The sequence below is a fragment of the Delphinus delphis genome, chromosome 3 (assembly GCF_949987515.2).
Source record: "Delphinus delphis chromosome 3, mDelDel1.2, whole genome shotgun sequence".
Classification (NCBI taxonomy): Eukaryota; Metazoa; Chordata; class Mammalia; order Artiodactyla; family Delphinidae; genus Delphinus; species Delphinus delphis.
The window spans coordinates 78265775-78287159 of NC_082685.1; the positions used below are offsets into that span (position 1 = coordinate 78265775).

General features: G+C 39.6%; 1 protein-coding gene across 1 annotated transcript in view; it reads right to left on the reverse strand.

The window, feature by feature from the left end:
• Positions 1-10429: 10429 nt before the first annotated feature.
• LVRN (laeverin) overlaps positions 10430-21385 on the reverse strand; it is a 78846-nt gene continuing 67890 nt past the window's right edge. Inside the window, exons 17-20 of the mRNA XM_060006976.1 lie at positions 20686-20853; positions 20327-20464; positions 13519-13594; positions 10430-10676 (exon numbers count right to left, since the gene is read on the reverse strand). Of these exons, the coding sequence (XP_059862959.1) occupies positions 10536-10676; positions 13519-13594; positions 20327-20464; positions 20686-20853 (523 nt within the window). The 3' untranslated portion in view covers positions 10430-10535. The remainder of the gene's footprint in view (positions 10677-13518; positions 13595-20326; positions 20465-20685; positions 20854-21385) is intronic.

Genomic DNA, 21385 nt, shown 5'->3' on the forward strand with positions numbered 1-21385 from the left:
GCTTATTAGTGCCGGGACCAGGCCCCACCCACCAGCCAGTCTGCACTAGACTTGGATTGCTCCGGGCCAAGCAGCTAGCTGGGAAGGGACACAGCACCACCGATTAGCAGGCAGCCTGCTGAAGGACCCCCTGAACTCCAGCCAGGTCAGGACACGGCCCCACCCACCAGAGGGCTGGCACTAACACCTGGGACTCCTGGGTCCCCACAGCCAGAGACCCCAGGACCCAAATGCACCCATCAGTGGGCTGGCACTAGCTCTAGCTTATCCCACCTGTGTGCCAACACCAACTTTGGGGCCACTGGGGCCCCACAGCTAGAGACCCCAGGACCTGGATCTGCCAGTAGGCCGGCATTAGCCCTGGGACTTGACCTCAACCACCAGTGGGTGGAAACCAGCCCAGGGAGCTTCTGGGCCCACGACCCCACACACAAGCAGGCATACACAAGCCCTGGGACAACTGAGGCCCCAAAGCAGGCTGTGTCAAGACCTGGTCCACTCACTAGCAGGCTGGTAGCATCCCATGATGTCTTGGGCCCCAGCCCTGCCCAATAGCAGAAGGACCCCAGTTCTGGAACACCCCAGACTCTGCAACCACAGCCCCACCCACCAGCAGGCTGAACTGCCTCCAGGAACCCTGGCCCAGCAGCCAGCCACCCTGGGACCTGGATCCACCCACCAGTGGGCCAGCACTAGCCCTGGGATCCCCTGGGCTTTGTAGCCAGCAGCCTCATGACCCAACCTTGCCCACCACTGAGCTGGCACCAGCACTGGGACTCCCCTGGCCATGTAGCCAGCCATGTCAGGATCCAGCCCTACCCACCAGTGCCTGGCAGCCTCCACACCAGGCAGGGCCTGGCAACCAACCAGACTAGGGTCCAGCCACGCCGACTGCACCCACAGTAGTCAGCCCACCACACCAGAAGGATCCATGCAGCCCACATAGAGGGCACATCTAGAGCATACAGCACCAGTGAGCAGAGGTGAGTGAGCTGCTGGGCCCCATGGGATGTTTCTTATATAAGGGCACTTCTCCAAGATCAGCATACATAATCAACCTTCCGAATATATAAAAATGAAAACAGTGAATTAGGCAAAATGAGGCAACAGTAGAATGTGTTCCAGCAATGCTAGCATTCAGATTTGAAGGAGAGCTCCAAAGTTTACCAGACAAGCAAAAGCTAAGAGACAGCACCATGGAACCAGCTTTACAAGAAATGTTAAAGGGACTTCTCTAAGCAGAAAAGGCCACAACTAGAAATATGAAAATTACAAAAGGAAAAATCTCATTGGTAAAGGCAAATATATAGTAAACGTAGGAGATCAACCACTTAAGAAGATAGTAGGAAGGTTAAGACAAAGTAGTAAAATCATCTATATCCACAGTAAGTAGTTAAGGGATACACAAAACAAAAAAATATAAAATATGATGTCAAAAACAGTAAATGTGAGAGGGAGGGGGAGTGCAAGGTTGTTAAAATGGGTTCCAATTTAAGAGATCAGCAACTTAAAATAATCACATATTTATATGAATTGCTATATGCAAACTTCATGGTAATCACAAACCCAAAACCTATAATAGATAAACACACACAAAAGAGAAAGGAATTTAAGCATAACACTAAAGATAGTCATCAAATCACAAGGGAATAGAGCAAAAGAAGAAAAAAGGAACAAAAAAGAACCACAAAACAACCCTCAAACAATGATAAAAATGGCAATAAGTATGTACCTATCAATAATTACTTTAAATGTAAATGGACTAAATGCTTCAATCAAAAGGCACAAAGTCACTGAATGGATACAAAGCCAAGACCTATCTATATGCTGTATACAAGAGATTCACTTTAGATCTAAAGACACACAGAGACTGAAAGGGAGGGCATGCAAAAAGGTACTCAATGCAAATGGAAATAACAAGAAAGGCAGGGTAGTAATACTTATATTAGATAAAATTGACTTTAAAGCAAAGACTGTAACAAAAGACAAAGAAGGACATTACATAATAAATGATCAATCCAAGAAGAAGATTTAGCAATTATAAATATATATGCACCCAACGTAGAAGCACCTAAATACATAAAGCAAATATTAATAGACATAAAAGGAGAAGTTGACAGTAACACAACAATAGTAAGACACTGTAACAGACCATTTACATCATTGGACAGATCATCCAGACAGAAAATCAATAAGGAAACACTGGCCTTAAATGACACATTAGACCAGATAGACTTAATATATGGATATAGAACATTTCTCCAAAAGGAGCAGAATACATATTCTTTTCAAGTGTATATGGAACATCCTCTAGGATAGCTCACATGCTAGGCCACAAAACAAGTCTGAGTAAATTTTAAAAAACTGAAATAGTAGCAAGCATCTTTTCTATGCTTTCTACAAAGCTGTGAGACTAGAAATCAACTACAAGAAAAAAACTGCAAAGACACAAATACATGGAGGCTAAACTATATGCTACTAAACAACCAATGGGTCATTGAAGAAATCAAAGAGAAAATAAAAAATACCTGGAGACAAATGAAGACAAAGCGTAATGACTCAAAATCTATGGGATGCAGCAAAGGCATTTCTAAGAGGAAAGTTTATAGTGATACAAGCTTACCTCAGAAAACAAAAAAAGACTCAGATATACAACTTAACCTTACAACTAAAGGAAATAGAAAAAGAACAAACAAACCCAAAGTTAGAGAAGGAAAGAAGTAATAAAGATCAGAGCAGAAATACATTAAATAGAGACTAAAAAAAAATAGAAAAGATCAATGAAACTAAAGCTGGTTCATTGAAAAGATAAACATAATTGATAAACGTTTAGCCAGACTCGTCAAGAAAAAAAGAGAGAGAACCTAAATTGATAAAATCAAATAAAAAAGGAGACGTTACAACCAATACCACAGAAATACAAAGGGTCATAAGAGATTTCTACAAACAATTATACTCTAATAAGATGGACAACCTAGAAGAAATGGACACATTCTTAGAAATGTACAATCTTCCAAGACTGAATCAGGAAGAAATACCAAATATGAATAGACCAATTACCAGTAGGGAAATTGAATCAGTAATTCAAAAACTCCCAACAAACAAAAGGCAGATGGCTTCACAGGTGAATTCTATGCAACATTTAAAGAAAAGTTAACACCTAACCTTTCCAAATTCTTCCAAAAAATTGCAGAGGTAACAATTCTCCCAAACTCATTCTACAAGGGCAGCATCACCCTGATAGCAAAATCAGTCAAAGATATCACAAAAAAAGAAAATTACAGGCAAATATCACTGATGAACACAGAAGCAAAAGCCCTCAACAAAATATTAGCAAACCAAATCCAGCAATACATTAAAAGTATTATACATCATGATCAGGTAGGATTTATCCCAGTGATGGAAGAAAGTTTCAGTATCTGCAAATCAATAAATGTAATACACCACATTGATAACTTGAAGAATAAAAATCCTACAATCATCTCAATAAATGTAGAACACTTTTGACAAAATTCAACATCCATTTATGATAAAAACAGTTAACAAAGTGGGTATACAGGAAACAGCCCTCAACATAATAAAGGCCATATATGACAAGCCCACAGATAACATCCCATTCAATGGTGAAAAGCTGAACGCATTTCCTCTAAGATCAGGAACAAGACTCTTGCCATGTGTATTTAACATAGTATTGGAAGTCCTGACCACTGCAATTAGGAAGAAGTAAAACTGGCACTGTTTGCAGATGACATGATACTACATATAGAAAATGCTACAAGACACCACCAAAAGACTACTAGAACTCATATAAGAATTCAGTAAAGTTGCAGGACACAAAATTAATATACAGAAATCTGTTGTGTTTCTATACACTAACAGTGAACTACCAGAAAGAGAAATTTTAAAAAAGAATCCCATTTATATTGTATCAATGATAATAAAATACCTGGAAAGAAATCTAACTAAGGAGGTTAAAGACCTATATTCGGAAAACTATAAGACATTGATTAAAGAAATTGAAGATGACACAAACAAATGGAAAGATATACTGTGTTCTTGGATTGGAAAATTAATATTGTTAAAATGACCATACTGGGGCTTCCCTGGTGGCGCAGTGGTTGAGAATCTGCCTGCTAATGCAGGGGACACGGGTTTGAGCCCTGGTCTGGGAAGATCCCACATGCCGCGGAGCAACTAGGCCCATGAGCCACAACTACTGAGCCTGCGCGTCTGGAGCCTGTGCTCCGCAACAAGAGAGGCCGCGATAGTGAGAGGCCCATGCATCAGGATGAAGAGTGGCCCCCGCTTGCCACAACTAGAGAAAGCCCTTGCACAGAAACGAAGATCCAACACAGTCCAAAATAAATAAATAAATTTAAAAAATATATACAGTGAAAAAAAAAATGACCATACTACCCAAGGAAATCTACAAATTCAATGCAATTCCTATCAAAATATCAAGGACATTTTTCACAGAACTATAATAGATAATTCTAAAATTTGTACGGAAACACAAAAGACCCTGAAGAGCCAAAACAATCTTGAGAAATAAGAACAATCCTGGAGGTATCAAACTCTCTGACTTCAGACTATACTACAAACCTACAGTAATTGAAACAGTAGGGTATTGGCACAAAAACAGACACATAGATCGATGGAACAGAATAGAGAGCCCAGAAATGAACCCACACTTATTCAGGCAATTATTCTATGACAAAGGAGGCAAAACTGGACAATGGGGGAACAACAGCTTCTTAAATAAATTGTGTTGGTAAAACTGGACAGCTACATGTAAAAGAATCAAACTGGACTACTTTCTCATACCATATACAAAAATAAACTCAAAATAGATTAAAAAATTAAACTAAGACGTGAAACCATAAAACTCCTAGAAGAAAAGTTGGCAGTACACTCTTGACATCAGTCTTAGCAATCTTTATTTGGATCTCTCTCCTCAGGTAAGGGAAACAAGATAAAAAATAAACAAATGGGACTGCATCAAACTAAAAAGCTTTTGCACAGTGAAGGAAACTATCAACAAAAGGAAAAGGCCTCCTACTGAATGGGAGAAGATATTTGCAAATGACAGATCTGATAAGGGGATAATGTACAAAATATATAAAGAATTCATAAAACTCAACATCAAAAAAACCCATTTAAAAAGCAGGCAGAGGACCTGAATAGACATTTTTTCCAAAGAAGACATACAGATGACCAACAGGCACATGAAAATATTCAACATCACCAATCATCAGGAAAATGCAAATCAAAAGCACAACGAGATACCACCTCACACCTGTCAGAATGGCTATTATCAAAAAGACAACAAATAACAATGGCTGGTAAGGATCTGGAGAAAAGGAAACAAGGGAACTCTTGTGCACCATATGACTGAGGAATTCCACTTTCAGGTATATATCCAAAGAAAATGAAAACACTAATTAGAAAAGATATATGCACCCCTATGTTTATTACAGCATTATTTACAATAGCTAAGATATGGAAGCAACCTAAGTGCCCATTATTGGATGAATGGATAAAGAATATTATATGGATAAATACAATGGAATATTACTCAGCCACAAAAAAATTAAATCTTGCATTTTGCAACAACATGGATGGACCTAGAGAGTATTATGCTAAGTGAAATAAGTCAGGCAGAGGAAGACAAATACGATATGATTTCACTTATATGGGGAATCTAAAAAACAAGACAAATGAACAAACATCAGAAACAGAGTCATAGATACAGAGAAGAAAATAGGTGTTTGCCAGAGGTGAGGGAATTCTGGAGAGGAGAATAATAGGTAAGGGAGATTAAGAGGTACAAACTACCAGCTACAAAATAAATGTCACAGGTATGAAATGTACAGCATGGGGAATATAGTCAGTAATTTTGTAATATCTTCGTATGGTGATGGATGGTAACTAGACTTATTGTAGTGACTATTTTGTAATGCATAGAAATACTGAATCACTGTGTTCTGCACCAGCAACTCTCATAGGGTTGTAAGTCAATTATACTTCAAAAACAAACAAACAAACAAACCCATATAAAGAGATCAGCTTTGTAATTACCAAAGGTGTGGGGTGGGGGGATGGGATGGGGGGTTACCTGAAGGTAATCAGAAGATATCAACTTCCGGAGACAAGCTAATAAATACTAGGGATGTAATGTACAACATGATAAATATAATTAACACTGCTGCATATTATATATGAAAGTTGTTAAGAGAGTAAATCCTTAGAATTCTCATCACAAGAAAAAAATTTTTTTTTCTATTTCTTTAATTTTGTATCTATGGGAGACCATGGATGTTCACTAATCTTATTGTGGTAATCATTTCTGAAAGAAATAATACTTACTCTCTATTATGGAGCATTTTTAGGACAGTCTCCTAAAATGAGACCTAAGACCCCTGGCCTCAATAAGGACTGTTCTGGCTCATAGAAACTGATGGGACTAATAGACTGTGTTGATGCCAGGTAAGATATGCTAAGATTGAGGGGCCATTGTAAATGATAGGGTGATCACTGCATGAGGATAAATAAAAAGAAACTTTTGCAAACTCCATGCTTAGTACTCATTTACTCCTCTGATATGTATCTATCAACACCCAGGGTCCAAGACTCTTCAAGTCATCAAACTAGCCCACTTTCAGCAGAAGCCTGAAAGCAGAGAAGGTGATATTTTCATTTTATTCTTCTTGGCATTATTTGTGAGGGGAAGTAAAGCGAGAGGAAGCCTTTGACCTGTCTTACTTAGTATCCTGCTACTTTTGTGGTTGGCTTTTGTACCCTTTGATATGTACCCATCATTATTTGAGTACTTTCTTATCTTTTAGTACAAAGAGATGTTCTATCTCAAGCTGTCCCTTTCCTGCCCCATCCCTGAAATCAGCCATTTCCCCAAGAAGCCCTGGTTCTTTTAGCAGAGCATGGCATTTAGAAGCCAAGATCTGGGTACTGGATGTGCTCATTGTCATTGAGGTGTTGTTGCTCCCAGGCCTTCTCAGTTAGAAAGTTAAAGTCTATATCTATATCTGTATCTACATCTATTTCTATATCTATATTTGTATTTCCATCTATGTCTATATATATCTAGAGAGAAAGTGTAAGATACGTTTACAAACACACATTTACATCTATATGTATAAATCTATCCATGTATTGAGAACAGTGAGAACTGCTAACATCAATACCTCTAATTCCAATCCAACAAAAAAGGGTTCATTCTAGTTTTTCCTTTTGAATATCTGCAACTCCCTTCTCCAGCAGTGAGAAACCTGAATCTTATTATCATTTGTAAATTTTCTTATTTGAACCATACCCCCTGTGGTAACCAAGTTCCCATATCTGCCTCTCCCCCACCCCATGTGGATGGCGTCCTCTCCTGCCTCAGGCTCTGATACCTTATGTTGAACCCTCATCCAGTCTGAGCCTCCTCTCCGCCCCACTATGGGACTCCCCATTCTCACCCTGTTTGGGCTCTGACTGTCCATGTCGTAAGCTCCCTCCTTGCACTGTAGGGCCACTCTACTCACCCTTCATGGGCTCTGACATCCTGTGCCAAGCTGCTCCCTGGTGTGTGGACTCCCTCTTCACCCACTCAAGCTCTTACACCTCGTTCCAGGTCCTGGGCCTCCTCAGCTGCCCCTCAGCTCCCACTGGTGTAGACGCTTACCTTGCTCTGCCTCACCTTTAGGACTGACCTGTTTATAAAAGGAAGGGAAGAGGAAGAGTCCAAATAACTCTTAAATAAGAGTTGTGCTGTGAAGAACGTATTTGCTGAATGTTGTTGAATTGGTGAGAAGATTGAGCTGGAGGCAATATACGTGTAGTTTCAAATGCTTCTGACTATGCTACGTAATTCTTTGTATCCGGGGAAGCAGTTACATTCACTTGTAAACCTCCCTTAAGGCTTGGGATTGGACATATTAATCCTGCTAGAGTATGGATGGAAAAAAAGCATTCACTGGAGTAAACAGGAAAAGTAGTCAAGTAGAAATCCTTTTTAAAGCTCATTTTGCTTCTTCATTCATTCTTCAGAATAAACTGCTGTACAGATTGGTCCCAGAGCTCTGAATTACAAAGCATCTAGAGTGTTCAAGACTAAGTCATTTGTTCTCTCACTTAAGGTCAACAATGAAAAGTCACTGAATAGGTCTGAGGAGGAAAAAAGCATAAGATTATAAGGAAAACTTTAATTTCTGATGCTCAAATTAAAAAAATCATGAATACATTGTATATCTTGTTAACCTGCTTTAGGATGAACAGTATAAACTAGATGGGTCGAAAATATTGTGTTACAGTTGGCGTGCTAATAAATAAGCTGGTTTATTGGTTAATAAAGTATTTATACCATTTAGACAAATCTGACTCAGTATCACTCCCTGACTTATTGCTATCACAGTAATCAATCAATAATTACTTCTTTTTATACTAAGTATAAGGTACAATATAATAAAATAGAATGCTTATCTGGAGTAATTGGCTTCATCCAAGTAAGAAAATTTGTACATTATTCAAAATTCTTGTTCGTATTTGGAGGAAGGACTATTAACCAAATATTTGGGCATTTGATTTTGGATAAACATTTTTGGTGCTGTTTAATTACTACAGAAGCTAAGATATAATGGAATTTTAATTGTCAACAAATGGTCTGAAGAGCCCAGTGTGCTCCTTTGGTAGGATCAGGGCTTGGCATCACCAATAACAGGCATCAGAGCCCGCTCAGCATCTCGAGCGCCAGCCTCCAAGCACACTTGGTCGAATGAGAGCACAGGAGGGGAGGAAGATCAAGGAGAGGGGACATGGACAACCAGGCAGAAGGAAGGCAGAGGTTACTGGAAAGGGAGAAGGAAGACAGGGGAACACAAGGGAGGGGGAGGGAGTGGAAGTGGAGGAGAGAAAGAAAGGAGGAGAAAGCAGTTGAGAGGACACGTGACATGGTTATCAAAAGATGAGATGGATGATTGGAGGAGATACGGGAAACAGAGAACGCACGTTTAAGAAAACACAGGAAGATACTGCACACGTAACAATTTGAAGACGTGGAGACGTTTTATTGCTTATATTTTAAATTGCTAAATTTAAAGAAAAATCTCTCTGACCTATGACCCATGGTCAAGTCTGTGCAGGCTGTGCTTTGGTCTGTTCTCATGGCCAAGTCCCATAACCTCCCATTCCCTCTCAGGGAGTATATTCTTGTGAAATGACTATGAAAGTGAACTTTTGTCTTGCATATTAATTTGTGGGTACATTAACTTACAGAAGAAATAGGAAAAAACCCTCAGATCACATTGCCTTGAGTTTATATGACATATTTAAAGGCTTTTCATTGACATAATCCTTAATTGTTACAGTATCACTTTGAGGTAGATAGAAGATCTGTAGTTTTACCCCCATTCTGTAAAAACAAAATTAAAGTGAAAACAAGAATTAAATGGTATACACACAAAATCTAGAGTAGGATGATTTGCCTTAGCTGTCCTGATTAAATCAGGGGTAACAAAAATAAGCTAATTCCATACTTTGTGATTGATGAAAATGTTTAAAGTTGTCCAAACTACAAGCAGGTTCAATTTGGCCAAATGAAACCACATTTCAAACTTAATCTGCTGAGTGCAAAGCTATAAAGATTATGCTCTGGTTAATCTTTTAGTTCTATTACTCTTTATCTGACCATTGTCCTTTGCGATGGAGATTAGCCCATAATTGCTATTGTCTGTTGACATCATCATTTTTGCTGCTAAATTTTGGCTGAAAGAGTGTCTGTCCCACAGGTGAATTACAGTCAAGAGCTTCAGGGCAGAGCCTTGCTTTCCATTTGCTCTCCACAACAGCAATCCTAAGGGTACTTCATAGATCCTACGAGTCCAGGTCTCTTTGTGACACCATAAAGTTAGTAGCCAGTAAAGTGTGGCGTGATGCAGCAGGCACTGGGGAGAGAGAAATGGGCAGGAGGAGACACATTTCTTGCCTTTGGGGCACTTAATGTGGCTCACAAAATTGTCTATTTCTTCTTTTTAAAACTTGCATTTCTTTGGCTTGTCTGTCTTCTAGTGAATATTATTTTTCTGGTTTCTATTTCTTTACACTGTTGTGTCATTTGCTCATTACTCTTTTAAGTATTGAACTAAATAAACCCTAGAGTATTGCAAATCTGTATGTCCCTCAGAAAAGAATGTGCTCATTACCCAATGATGTAATATTCCACTGGCCTTCACAACTGAACAAGCAAAACTTTCTACGGTAAATTTGTTTTTCCAAGGCATTTAAAGTAAATCATGTGGTTTATAGCCCAACATGAAGCAAAATCTTCCCCAGAAATACAGCATTATTGGCAAAATCCTCAACAATCACTGAGCCTCAGGGCCAAACGTGACAATAGGGGAAGAACAGGACTCTGAGTAGTAAATGTGACTGAAATACGAATAACAAAACGTGTGGTTTTCCAGACTCACAGAATATTGGAAGACAAAACCGTGAGCACATTATAATATGCAAGAGAAGGGCCGAAAGTTGCCACTAAATTATGTGTTTTTCTGTAGCCACGCAGCTATCCTGGCACTTCGCTCCTTGTTTTTCAGATTTTCATTCTTTATTGTCTGTAATTTGGCCTGAACTGTGAGTCTCTGGTGCTCCTCCAACATGTTACTGCAAAACTGCTGCAGCTGAAAGGACAAAGAGACGGTTGGTCCATCAGTGCAATTGAACTTCTCATGTAGGCACAGTAAGACAAAGTTCATGTTAAGTAGCGACATGATCTTGTGAATGGATGATGACAGTTGGAATGAGTAGAAATGTCTGTCCCTATATGGTGTGTCCCTGAGGAGACTGTGACTGAGAAAATGTGATGAAGACCACACCAGTCCTGAAGAATCCGATGCAGACTGGAAGCTCCAGGAAGTAGGAACTTTGTCTATTCTACTCACTGCTCTATTCCCCAAGCACATAGTAGGTGCTCAATAAAGATTTCCAGAATGCATATTGGATATTATACAAGATTTGTAGACAGAGACACAATGAGACCTTTCCTTATTTCAAAAGAAACTTTGCAACTTCCAAAGTTCAAAACTGGTACACAACATCTATGTCTTTACAAATGTTACCCTTTATTTAAGAATATTTATAGTGGATTCATCCACTGGTTAAATTCCTTCATTGAGTCAGGTCAAGCATTCAGTTATGGGAATGTTTGTTGCAATATTACATTCAAGCCAGACGGATCCCGATTGAATAATTGGGATAATAATAATTGAACTGAATAAATCATATTCCAAAAGTCTATTTCTGTGTCATTGGATTATAACTCAGAACACACATTACCATAAAATGACAGTGTACCCTACCAGCTCACAAAAGGTCACATAAACCCTAATGTACTTGAAATTAGGTAGTAATAGGGTTGTCAAGCCTAACTACAATGCAAAAGACAAATAAGGTTCTAGGAAAAAGTAGATTAAGGGGCCAGGAGCAAACCTCCCATTCTCTCCCACACCTGGGCATTCCTGCCAGGCAGTGGGAGCCACACACCAGCAGCACTGCCCACGATCGAGCACCTTCAGTGGGTGGGAGGGGAATGTGGGTCTGTGGGACTGTGTGTGTGGGGCTTCACGGGTGCTTGAGAGCATGAGTGAGGACAGGCTCCAGCAGGGTGGAGTAGAAAGACCAGAGCAAGAGATAAGGAGAGTGTATAAAAACTGTGCTGGTGTGGAGGGAAAAGGAATTCATATGACTTTCTTTTCATTTACCATTTTTAGTAATTGTTTTCAATATTATCACGTGAACCAATACATTGCAGTAGGACTGTTGGTCATTAACAGCTTTTTGACAAAGATATTCACGGCAGCTAACTCACTTGTTTTCAAAATTACAATAATTTAACTACTGCTAAATCCATTTTTGCATTTTTTTAATGAACTATCAGTGATTATAGAATTTTGGAACTTTGGGGATTGCTAAAGTTATGCAAACTTCATTCATTCGTTCAACAACAACAAAACTACTGGGTTTTGTAGAGATAAAGATGAACAGAGGCACTTTTGAAGATATCAACACAAACTCAGTTGATTCTAGGAGCTTTTGTTCCAGGATTTTTGGGTGTGCCCCTCACTCTCTTGTCTGGGGAATCCTTGATAAATCAGGTCCTGACAGCTCAGCCTCAGGCGGGCCAAAACCCAAACAAAGATCGTTCCTTCAGGAATTACCAGTTCTTCCTCTCTCTCTCATAGTAACAACTATATAGGATGATTTGGGAGCACAGAGGAGGAGAGGGTGTAAATTAGTTAGTTAAAAATTTCCTAGAGGGCTTCCCTGGTGGCGCAGTGGTTAAGCATCCGCCTGCCAATGCAGGGGACCACGGGTTCAATCCCTGGTCCAGGAAGATCCTACATGCAGCGGAGCAACTGGGCCCCTGCATCACAGCTACTGAGCCTGCACTCTAGAGCCCGTGAGCCACAACTGCTGAAGCCAGCGAGGCACAACTACTGAAGCCCGTGTGCCTAGAGCCCATGCTCTGCAACAAGAGAAGCCACTGCAATGAGAAGCCCGCATGCAGCAACGAAGACCCAATGCAGCCAAAAATAAATAAATTTATTAAAAAAAAAATTTCCTAGAATATGTGGTTGAAGCAGGGTCTTAAAGGAGGATTAGGAATTACCCAGCCAAGGACAGGCATGAGGAGGGCACCCCAGACAGAAGGTAGTGTTTCTGAAATCTGGGAAATGTACAACAACATGATAATTTAAGAAATTCTGTTAAGTGGTACAGTGTAACTAGAGGAAAAGTGTTCGGGGGTACCTATGCCTCTTATTCTCTGACACTGGTTGGTGAAGTGGGCAAAAGTGAAGCTAGGGAGTAACACAGGGGCCAGATTATGAAGGGCTTCATGTGCTAATGACAAGATTTTAAAATTTCTTCTAAAAATTATGATGAGATACTGAAACTTTGGGAGCAGGGCAATGACCGGCAGTGATGTGATGGATGGGATGGAGGGAAGAACAGCCTACGCCAGGGAGCCCGGGCCATAGTCTACTGCAATAATTCAGGTGAAGTACAACCCTCCATGAACAAGAATGGTCTCTATTTCAAGAGCAAGACAGAATTAAAAGACATTTCCTGGGCTTCCCTGGTGGCACAGTGGTTGGGAGTCCACCTGCCGATGCAGGGGACACGGGTTCAAGCCCTGGTCTGGGAGGATCCCACATGCCGCGGAGCGGCTGGGCCCATGTGCCACAACTGCCGAGGCCCGCGTGCCTGGAGCCCGTGCTCTGCAACGGGAGAGGCCACGGCAGTGAGAAGCCCGCGCACCACAACGAAGACCCAACGCAGCCAAAAATAAATAAATAAATAATAATTAATAAAAGACATTTCCTGCACAGTGATAATACCATGAATGGAGCATAGAATGTAACAATTCAGAAAAGCATATTATTTTTAATTTTAGCAACTCCAAACTACACAAAAAATGGCTTCCAAATTGTCTTTATAATGCACAATATCTATAGTACTTACCTCTAAGATCTGTAAATCCGTACTTATGGTTCTCCCTATTACGTATAACAGAGTAACCAATGATTGTGTTCCATACCTACAAAGCAACGAGATGCTAATCACGAGTGGAAAATGTTTGGCAAGACAAAGCTACAGAGCAGATAAATGCTAAGTATACAGCCCTTATTAATTCCTAACTCCCACATCTAAGCAAAGCCATATATGAACTTGTTTAGCTTCATCTTTTCATAGAAAATCCATGCTATAGGAAAGTCTATTAGCACAAAGAATTATAGTTTAATATTGATTTGTGTAACAGATAGCTTTAAAAGTTTCATTTAAATATAAAAAGCTGTTCCTAAAAACAGTAACAACAACTGTTTTTATCTTTCAAAATGAAGTGGTTAGAACAGATGTCACATACCCAAATTAAGAAATTTTAAAAGAGAATAGGTAGGGCTTCCCTGGTGGCGCAGTGGTTGAGAGTCCGCCTGCCATGCAGGGGACACGGGTTCGTGCCCCGGTCCAGGAAGATCCCACATGCCGCGGAGCGGCTGCGCCCATGAGCCACGGCCGCTGAGCCTGCGCGCCCGGAGCCTGTGCTCCGCAACGGGAGAGGCCACAACAGTGAGAGGCCCGCGTACCGCAAAAAAAAAAAAAAAAAAAAAAAAAAGAGAGAATAGGTAAATACTCAAAGTATACCCCTTAAAAAGTGTAGTTAATATAGAATCAGTTTCAGAAACGCTGACTAAAATACCCTGAAAGCTTATTGAAACTTCTGCATTTGTATATGCTTTTTGGAAAGAGATTCTCAAAATGTTGGTGATCCCTGAGGGCTAAGTACTCTGGCTTTCCTTAAGCTCCCTCAAACAGGTATGGTAACTGAAACTTCCCCTTTAGTTTAGTGACCTTGAGTAACTGACAAGAATTGTCTGAAAAACAGCCATGAAATGTTGCTATGGAAAAACAGCAGATACATACCTGCTCAAAGTGTTGCTGTAGTTAAAAAAGTAAAGAAAGACTTTTGGATGCATTAAAAAGGAAAGAAAATTTAAAAGGTTAATATAATGGCCTGGACAAGAAAGGGTTGAATCAGGATTCTGTCTTGATAGTTGATAGTTAACACATACAATTGGTTTACTTCAAAAATGTATACTTGAAATTAAAAATTGTAAGAGTTAACATCGGCATGATATGCAGACAAAGGTGAGAGAAACACAGTGCTTTTGTCCTTTTTAAGTTCCCAGCTATAACTTAAGCTGAGTCTACTTCAGCAAAGTGGAGGATAAAAGACTGTCTACATATAATTCAGGCAACCAAATCTGTTTCTATGGGGAAAGAAGAAATATTTCTTAGTTCTTCATTTTGGTTGGCCAGGTTTAAAAAGCCTGTGAAAGGACTCAAGAAATTTGACAAAATTTGCAAAGAAACTGAGTTCCAGACTTAAAAAAAAGTAGGAAACAAAAGAAAACTATCTACGTTGCTAAATGTGTAATTTTTCTACCAAATACAGGAGAAAGGTTACCCCAGAGGCAGGGCTGGGTTTGAAGTTACCTTGTGGCAACTTATAAATTGTAAAAATGGGGAATAACATATAGTTAGAAGCATTGGGATGGAGATTAAATGAGATAATGTACACTGAAGCACCTATCAGGGTGCCTGGCACACTTCATTCCTTCCTGTTCTTGAAAGTTTCAAGAGGAGATATTTTTGAGACAGATGATTTATCCTTCTGGTTGAGAGAGCAATCTCTTTGAAACAGTACTCAACAAAAATATATACATTACAGATAGCTTAGCCCACCAGTAGTCAAAGGTATTAACATGAAGACAGGAGGCAACGTTTGTCAGGATAGTTGCCCTTTCAAGAAATTGATAACATTCAGTGCTAGTCAGCGTGATTTGGGACTCTAGTCCATCTCACCTTCCGCTTCTCTCCTTTCTCACATTTGCCCTCCCCTCCCATCCCTTCCCCTGCCATGTCTGATTTCCTGCAGCAAGCTTGGCCACTTAGGCAAGCATGGAGGCAGCCAGGTTATCTCGCCTGACCCAGTGATAGGCAGTGAAAATGGGCCCTCCAGTGCTTGGACACAGCACTCCGATAACATCTTAATTCTCTCAGTTTGTTCCAATTTAACCCTTTCAACTCTATGTTCCCCATCATGAAATACAACAGAGTAGAAGTAAAAATGAGTGTAAGTTTCTGCTATATTTAAAAAGGATAACCAACAAGGACCTACTGTATAGCACAGGGAACTCTGCCCAATGTTATGTGGCAGCCTGGATGGGAGGGGAACCTGGAGGAGAATGGATACATGTATATGTATGGCTGAGTTGCTTTGCTGTGCACCTGAAACTATCAGAGCATTGCTAATCGGCGAGACTCCAATTTAAAATAAAAAGTTAAAGAAAAAAGAGTGTAAGTTTTTCAAGCATAGGACTTTAGCCAGTATCACATATTTGGAGAAGAAATAAGGGGTTTGGTGAAGAAGAGGGTAAGATTCGTTTTGGATCAGTTGAGTCTGAAAGTGATGATACCTTGTATTCTATATTCAAATAAAGCTAGGGTATTGCTGTAGGCGGTGAAGCCTGAATCGTTTTATGAAAGCCAAAAGCAACATAACAAGCATGAAGCAAACATCATTTCTACCACATCCAATAAGAAGTCACAAAAATCCTATTGTTTCGTGTCTATTCACACATTTCTTCATAGGAGCTATGCACAAGTGCAGGTTCATACTGATTTCTCTGTAACCTGAAAGATGTCTTTATGGTTAGTGGAAGCTCCCTCACTGGGATCAGTATCCAAAAGATCAGCCCTCATCTAACAATTAACTAAATACCCCACAGCCACCAGTGCAGTGCCCTGCACGTGGGACTGAGAAGCAGTATCAAACCAAAGTTGTTTTACTCAAGCAAGTGTTCCAAAATATATATTCAGATTAGGCTCCCTGGGAAGAATTTGGGGCCTGGCTAAGGGGAGCAGATGTTCCTGGACTGCTATTGGCAGTGTCTCAACTCTAACGCTTGACCAGCTCTATTGCCTCCTTTCCAGGGCCCTAAGCTCCAGCCAGTTATGACGATCAGTCCCAAGTCGGACTCTCAGCCTTGCCCCCAGGCAATTACTGGTGTCCTCCCTTCCATGTAGAAGGTGAGTTTTTCCACCTGCTTGTTCAAATCCCCCTTCTTCTCTTTGAATCCCTAGAGCACTCTCCATCTGTCCTCTGTAACATTTATCGGAGACCGTGTCTTAATCACTTTATAACCCCCAACAACAGCTTGAACTAACTGTGCCTTGGCATAGAAAAACCAGAACTTCTTATTACCAGAAAGAACTTTACAGCTGATCACATACGACATCTTTCATTTTATGCAAGAGGAAACCAAGGCCTAAATGTTAACTAATAGGCCATCAATAAATAAATGTTGTTCTAGTTACAGTTCCAGATGAGAGGGTTAGAGAATTTAGTTTCTCATCTGTCTTTCGCTTGGAACAACTGATCTACTGGCAGAATGACACTTTGTTTACATTAGCATAGATGGTACATAGCAGGATTACAGTGACAAGACGCTGGGCTAGATGCTAGATTTCCTTCTGACGGGCTTCTTGAAGCTTTATGATGCTAACATATACTGTGAATTTGTGGAGGTTAAAATAGGCAGTTTCCAAACCGATGGGCTACTGTCTCCTTTGTTCACAGAAGGCTTGTCAGTGTCTCCATGAATAACGCTCAGTGAAACACACTGGAGAAATACCAGTTTCAAAGCTAATTTGCGAGTGATCGGTCACATTATAGCAAATTTAAAATAAATCCTTTTCACTTAAATAACATAAAATTTAATTTGTCATCGCATTTGTTTACTTATACTTTTATACTAACTTTATCATTTTATGAAGACTGGTGACATACAAATATTCATGTCAAATATAATTGTTTAATAAGTGCTGAGTAAATATTCTGATGTACAAAGAACAAGGTAAGCATTCCTGTGCCATTTTAATGTATATAACATTTTAATTATTAATTTGAACTTTTATTTCCTCTTAACAATCCATATATAATATTACTGTCTATTCAAAATCATTTGCAAAATTCAGCAAGACTGGTGACTATAAATCGAATCCTAAAAATAAATGTTTTAGATGTAGAAGGCAAATTTATTTGAGTCTCAAAGACTTTTTGTAGCAGAATGTGTAAGAGGAGTAACTGAGCTTAATGTATCATAAACAGAAAAGGAAAGGCATCTATTTTATGAGCATGGCATTTTGTTGATAAAAGATAAAAACATTTAAGCCATGGTTAAAAGTGAATGCATTTAGAATTCTAAGACCTTCGTAGGGATAATGAAATACCTGTTTAGAGTTTTTTTTTTTTTTTAAAGGAAGTCCTTCTATACTAGTATTTAATACAGTTAAATCATTTAAATTGCCAGACAATGGACTTTTTAGAGAGCGCTGCAAACATGTTTCTGTTCTCCAAATGCAGAAAAAAGTTCTTCTGAGGAATAAAAATTAGCACATACTTAAATTAAGAGCAATCTTTCCCATGGGTTGCTCAAAGCCATTTGGGGGGCTTAACGTTACATGTGCTGTGTATGGTATAGAAAGAGAGGAGAAATAAATTGAGAGGTTGTTTTACCCCTTAGAGCAGTGTTGTCCAGTTGAATTCTCTCTATCTGAGCTGTCCAGTACGGTAGCTACTGGCCACACTGAGCACTTAAAACAAGGCTAGTACAACTGAGGAACTGAATTTTTGTTTGTTTGTTTTGGCTGTGCCACAAGGCCTATGGGATCTTAGTTCCCCAACCAGGGGTCGAGGATTGAACCTGTGCCCCCTGCAGTGGAAGCGTGGAGTCCTAACCATTGGACCACCAGGGAATTCCCTGAGGAGTTGAAGTTTAAATTTTATTTAATTGTACTTAATTTATATTTAAATAGCCATATGTTGGCTAGTAGTTATCATATTGAGCAATGCAGGCTTAGATATTTTTTTAATCCAGTGTCAATTGGTTCCATGTTAAACTACACCGGGGTCACCTGGGGTGCTAGAAAAAGGTATAGATTTTGCACCCTATTCTGGCAGATTCTGATTTTCAAGGGGTAGAGTGGGCTTGGGAGTCTTTAGGTGTAGGAACCACCTAAAGCTGCATCTTTCTCAGGGCCCGGCAGGGCATCTGAAGGCATGGAGACTGTGATAGGCTGCGGTGATTACAATCTGGGTCCTCAGGAAAATCATCACTTATTTTTTAAAGGAGCTGTTCTCTCAGCAGTTTAATTCCAAAATTGCTGCTAGATTGTTCCGCAGGATGCTCTGGAAGAAAACAGTCAGGGACTGTAGCTGAAGTGAATGATCTTGAGCAAAATGATCACGGCAGCAAGAGGGCAGATGGCTTCCAGTCCAGGCAAAGCTAGGCATGTCAGCCCAAGAGGGAGCATGATGGGGGTCAGAGCCTTCGATACAAGCTTCAGGGAGAGAGAACAGAATGTAACAGACAGCCCTAGGAGGCTGGAACCTCTGAAACCTCATGGAACAAGGCGACCTGAGTAAATACTTCTGATTTATACCCAACTCCCAAATTCCCACTGGGAAGTAGGACCTGGGAAGGAAGGCATTACCTTTAATGACTTAAACAAAAATGGAAGACATAGTTTACCCCCAAGGTCATAAGGCTCTCTGAACAATGAACCTAGAATGATAATTTAAAACAAGAGATAAGGCCAATTTTCTCAATATTGTGAGTATGCTATGCATGTCCCCCTGATGAGCCAGAAAAACGGTACTGTACAAAAGAGCTTTTATCTACATGTTTAAAATTTCTGATTTAAAAATACATTTTTGGTGTATTGTGAAGGTGTTCAATACATGTCCATAAAAGAAAAACATTCCATTATTTTGCTGTATAAGAGAACCATATTCAGATTCTTAAACATTTATATTCTAAATATATCTTCTGTTCCAAAGACCTAAATTTATTTGCAAAAAGTATCTTCCAACTTTACAGCTGTGTATGTACCTGAACTGTTGTCTACTCTGATCTGCTAACTCTTCAGTATATGAATAGTTGTAGGACATATTATTCGAGGCTTTTAAGAATGCATGGTTCAGGCTTTCAGAGACTGTGAAGCTGGGGAGATCCTGGCCTGGAGAAGGATGCTGTCAGATCTCCTTGTCTTCCCAGCCCTTCAACCCTCCCCTGAAGCCCCTCAATAAAATGGCTTGATCCACCCTCCCACCCCTCGCAAAACGAACGTATGGTTAAGTCATGTTCTAGAAAGAGCAGCTATCGAGGGTATGCTGCCTGACTTGTGCATTTCAACGTCTATTTTACCTGGCAGGCTAAGTAGCAAGCAGATTTAATCTTAAAAGGTGAGAAACATAAAAAGTTCAAGAACATGGAAGCCAGATACAGAAAGGGAATCTGACAAAAGGCACAAGCAATATCCAAGCGTATGTAGTAATGAACATTGCTGTTTCTTAAAGATATGGTGATGTACTTCACAAAAGAAATGAATGGAATGATGTACACTCACACCAAAAAACATGACTTGCTCTAATCTGTGTCTCTGAAGACAAGATTCTTAGTGGGCACAGTGGGAAATTGAGGTAGATAAGTACCCCATGCAAATCTACATTCACAAAAAAAGCCAAAACTGAGGGTAAGTGACCTTATCTTTCACACAGCTAGTTTGTGGTGAGACTAAACGCAGGAAAATGCATCAGTTTTCTAGTCAATGCAAAGGACTTTAGTGACCTGGCCAGACTAAAGTTGAGCCACTAGCACCAAACCAATGAACTAAATGAAAGAGAGGTCTCCCATTTCCTCCTCACCTTTCACTCACAGCTTGCCAATTGTTGATTAAAAAGTCCTTTGCAACGTATCGGCCAACTTCAGAGGCTGCCACAGCTTCGATTATATTTGTTTCATTAAAAGTGGATGGAGATGTAGTGATGGCATACTCCATATATCTGTAAAAGCGCATGTGGCAGAAAATAAATACGTAAACGTTATCCAATGGAAAGAGTAAATTTAAATAAATGGAGCTAAAATCCCATATGGTTCTAAGTTACTGAATTATAAGTATGTTTCATATTAATTCTTATATTAGCTCATTTCTATTTTTCTCCCTTTGGTTTATTAATCGCATTCCTCCACCAAGAGCCCTTTCAAGGTAAGTTGTAATAATCACCTGTTAAGTATCCACGGATCTTTACTGCAGCTCATTGCATAAGCAAGTTGAATCCTTTCTTCTTCCTTTGTTTTATTGTTGTAGATATTTAACAAAAAATCCCATTCTTTATCATTTCCCAAGGCAATGCCATAACATAAAATCACATTTTTAATCGGATAAGGTATTCTGTAAGGTATAACATGCAATGATATTTTTCATAGCAGTTAAGTTATATGTTAATCTAGGTTGTCATATAGTTGGAAGTATAAATCTAGAAAAAATGTCTGTGATCTCAGATATAAATATCAAAAGTAGGAATCTAGAGAAGCAATTGTGAAAACTGTCATTCATATTAACATCTTGAGATCGTCAAATTAGTTTAGAAACTAAGGAGTTTTGAGGGAGAAGTAAATTAGAACAGTACCAACAGTGTATGTTGATAACTCAGTTTGGTTTCATATCTTATTATCACATTCTCTAAGAGTCCATCTGAGGTCATATTTTAAAGGTAATATAACACCAGAATGACAGAGTGTTGGTCTCAGGTGTCAGTGAGACTGCAAACTTACACAGAAAGAGATGTACTGATGCACTTTTATATATGTGAATAAATAACTATAATGAACAACCTAAATAAGACTCGAGATAACCACAGGTGCGTATTAGGGAATGCACCGGCAATGAGAGGTCCCGGATGACAATTCCGTGTATAAATTCT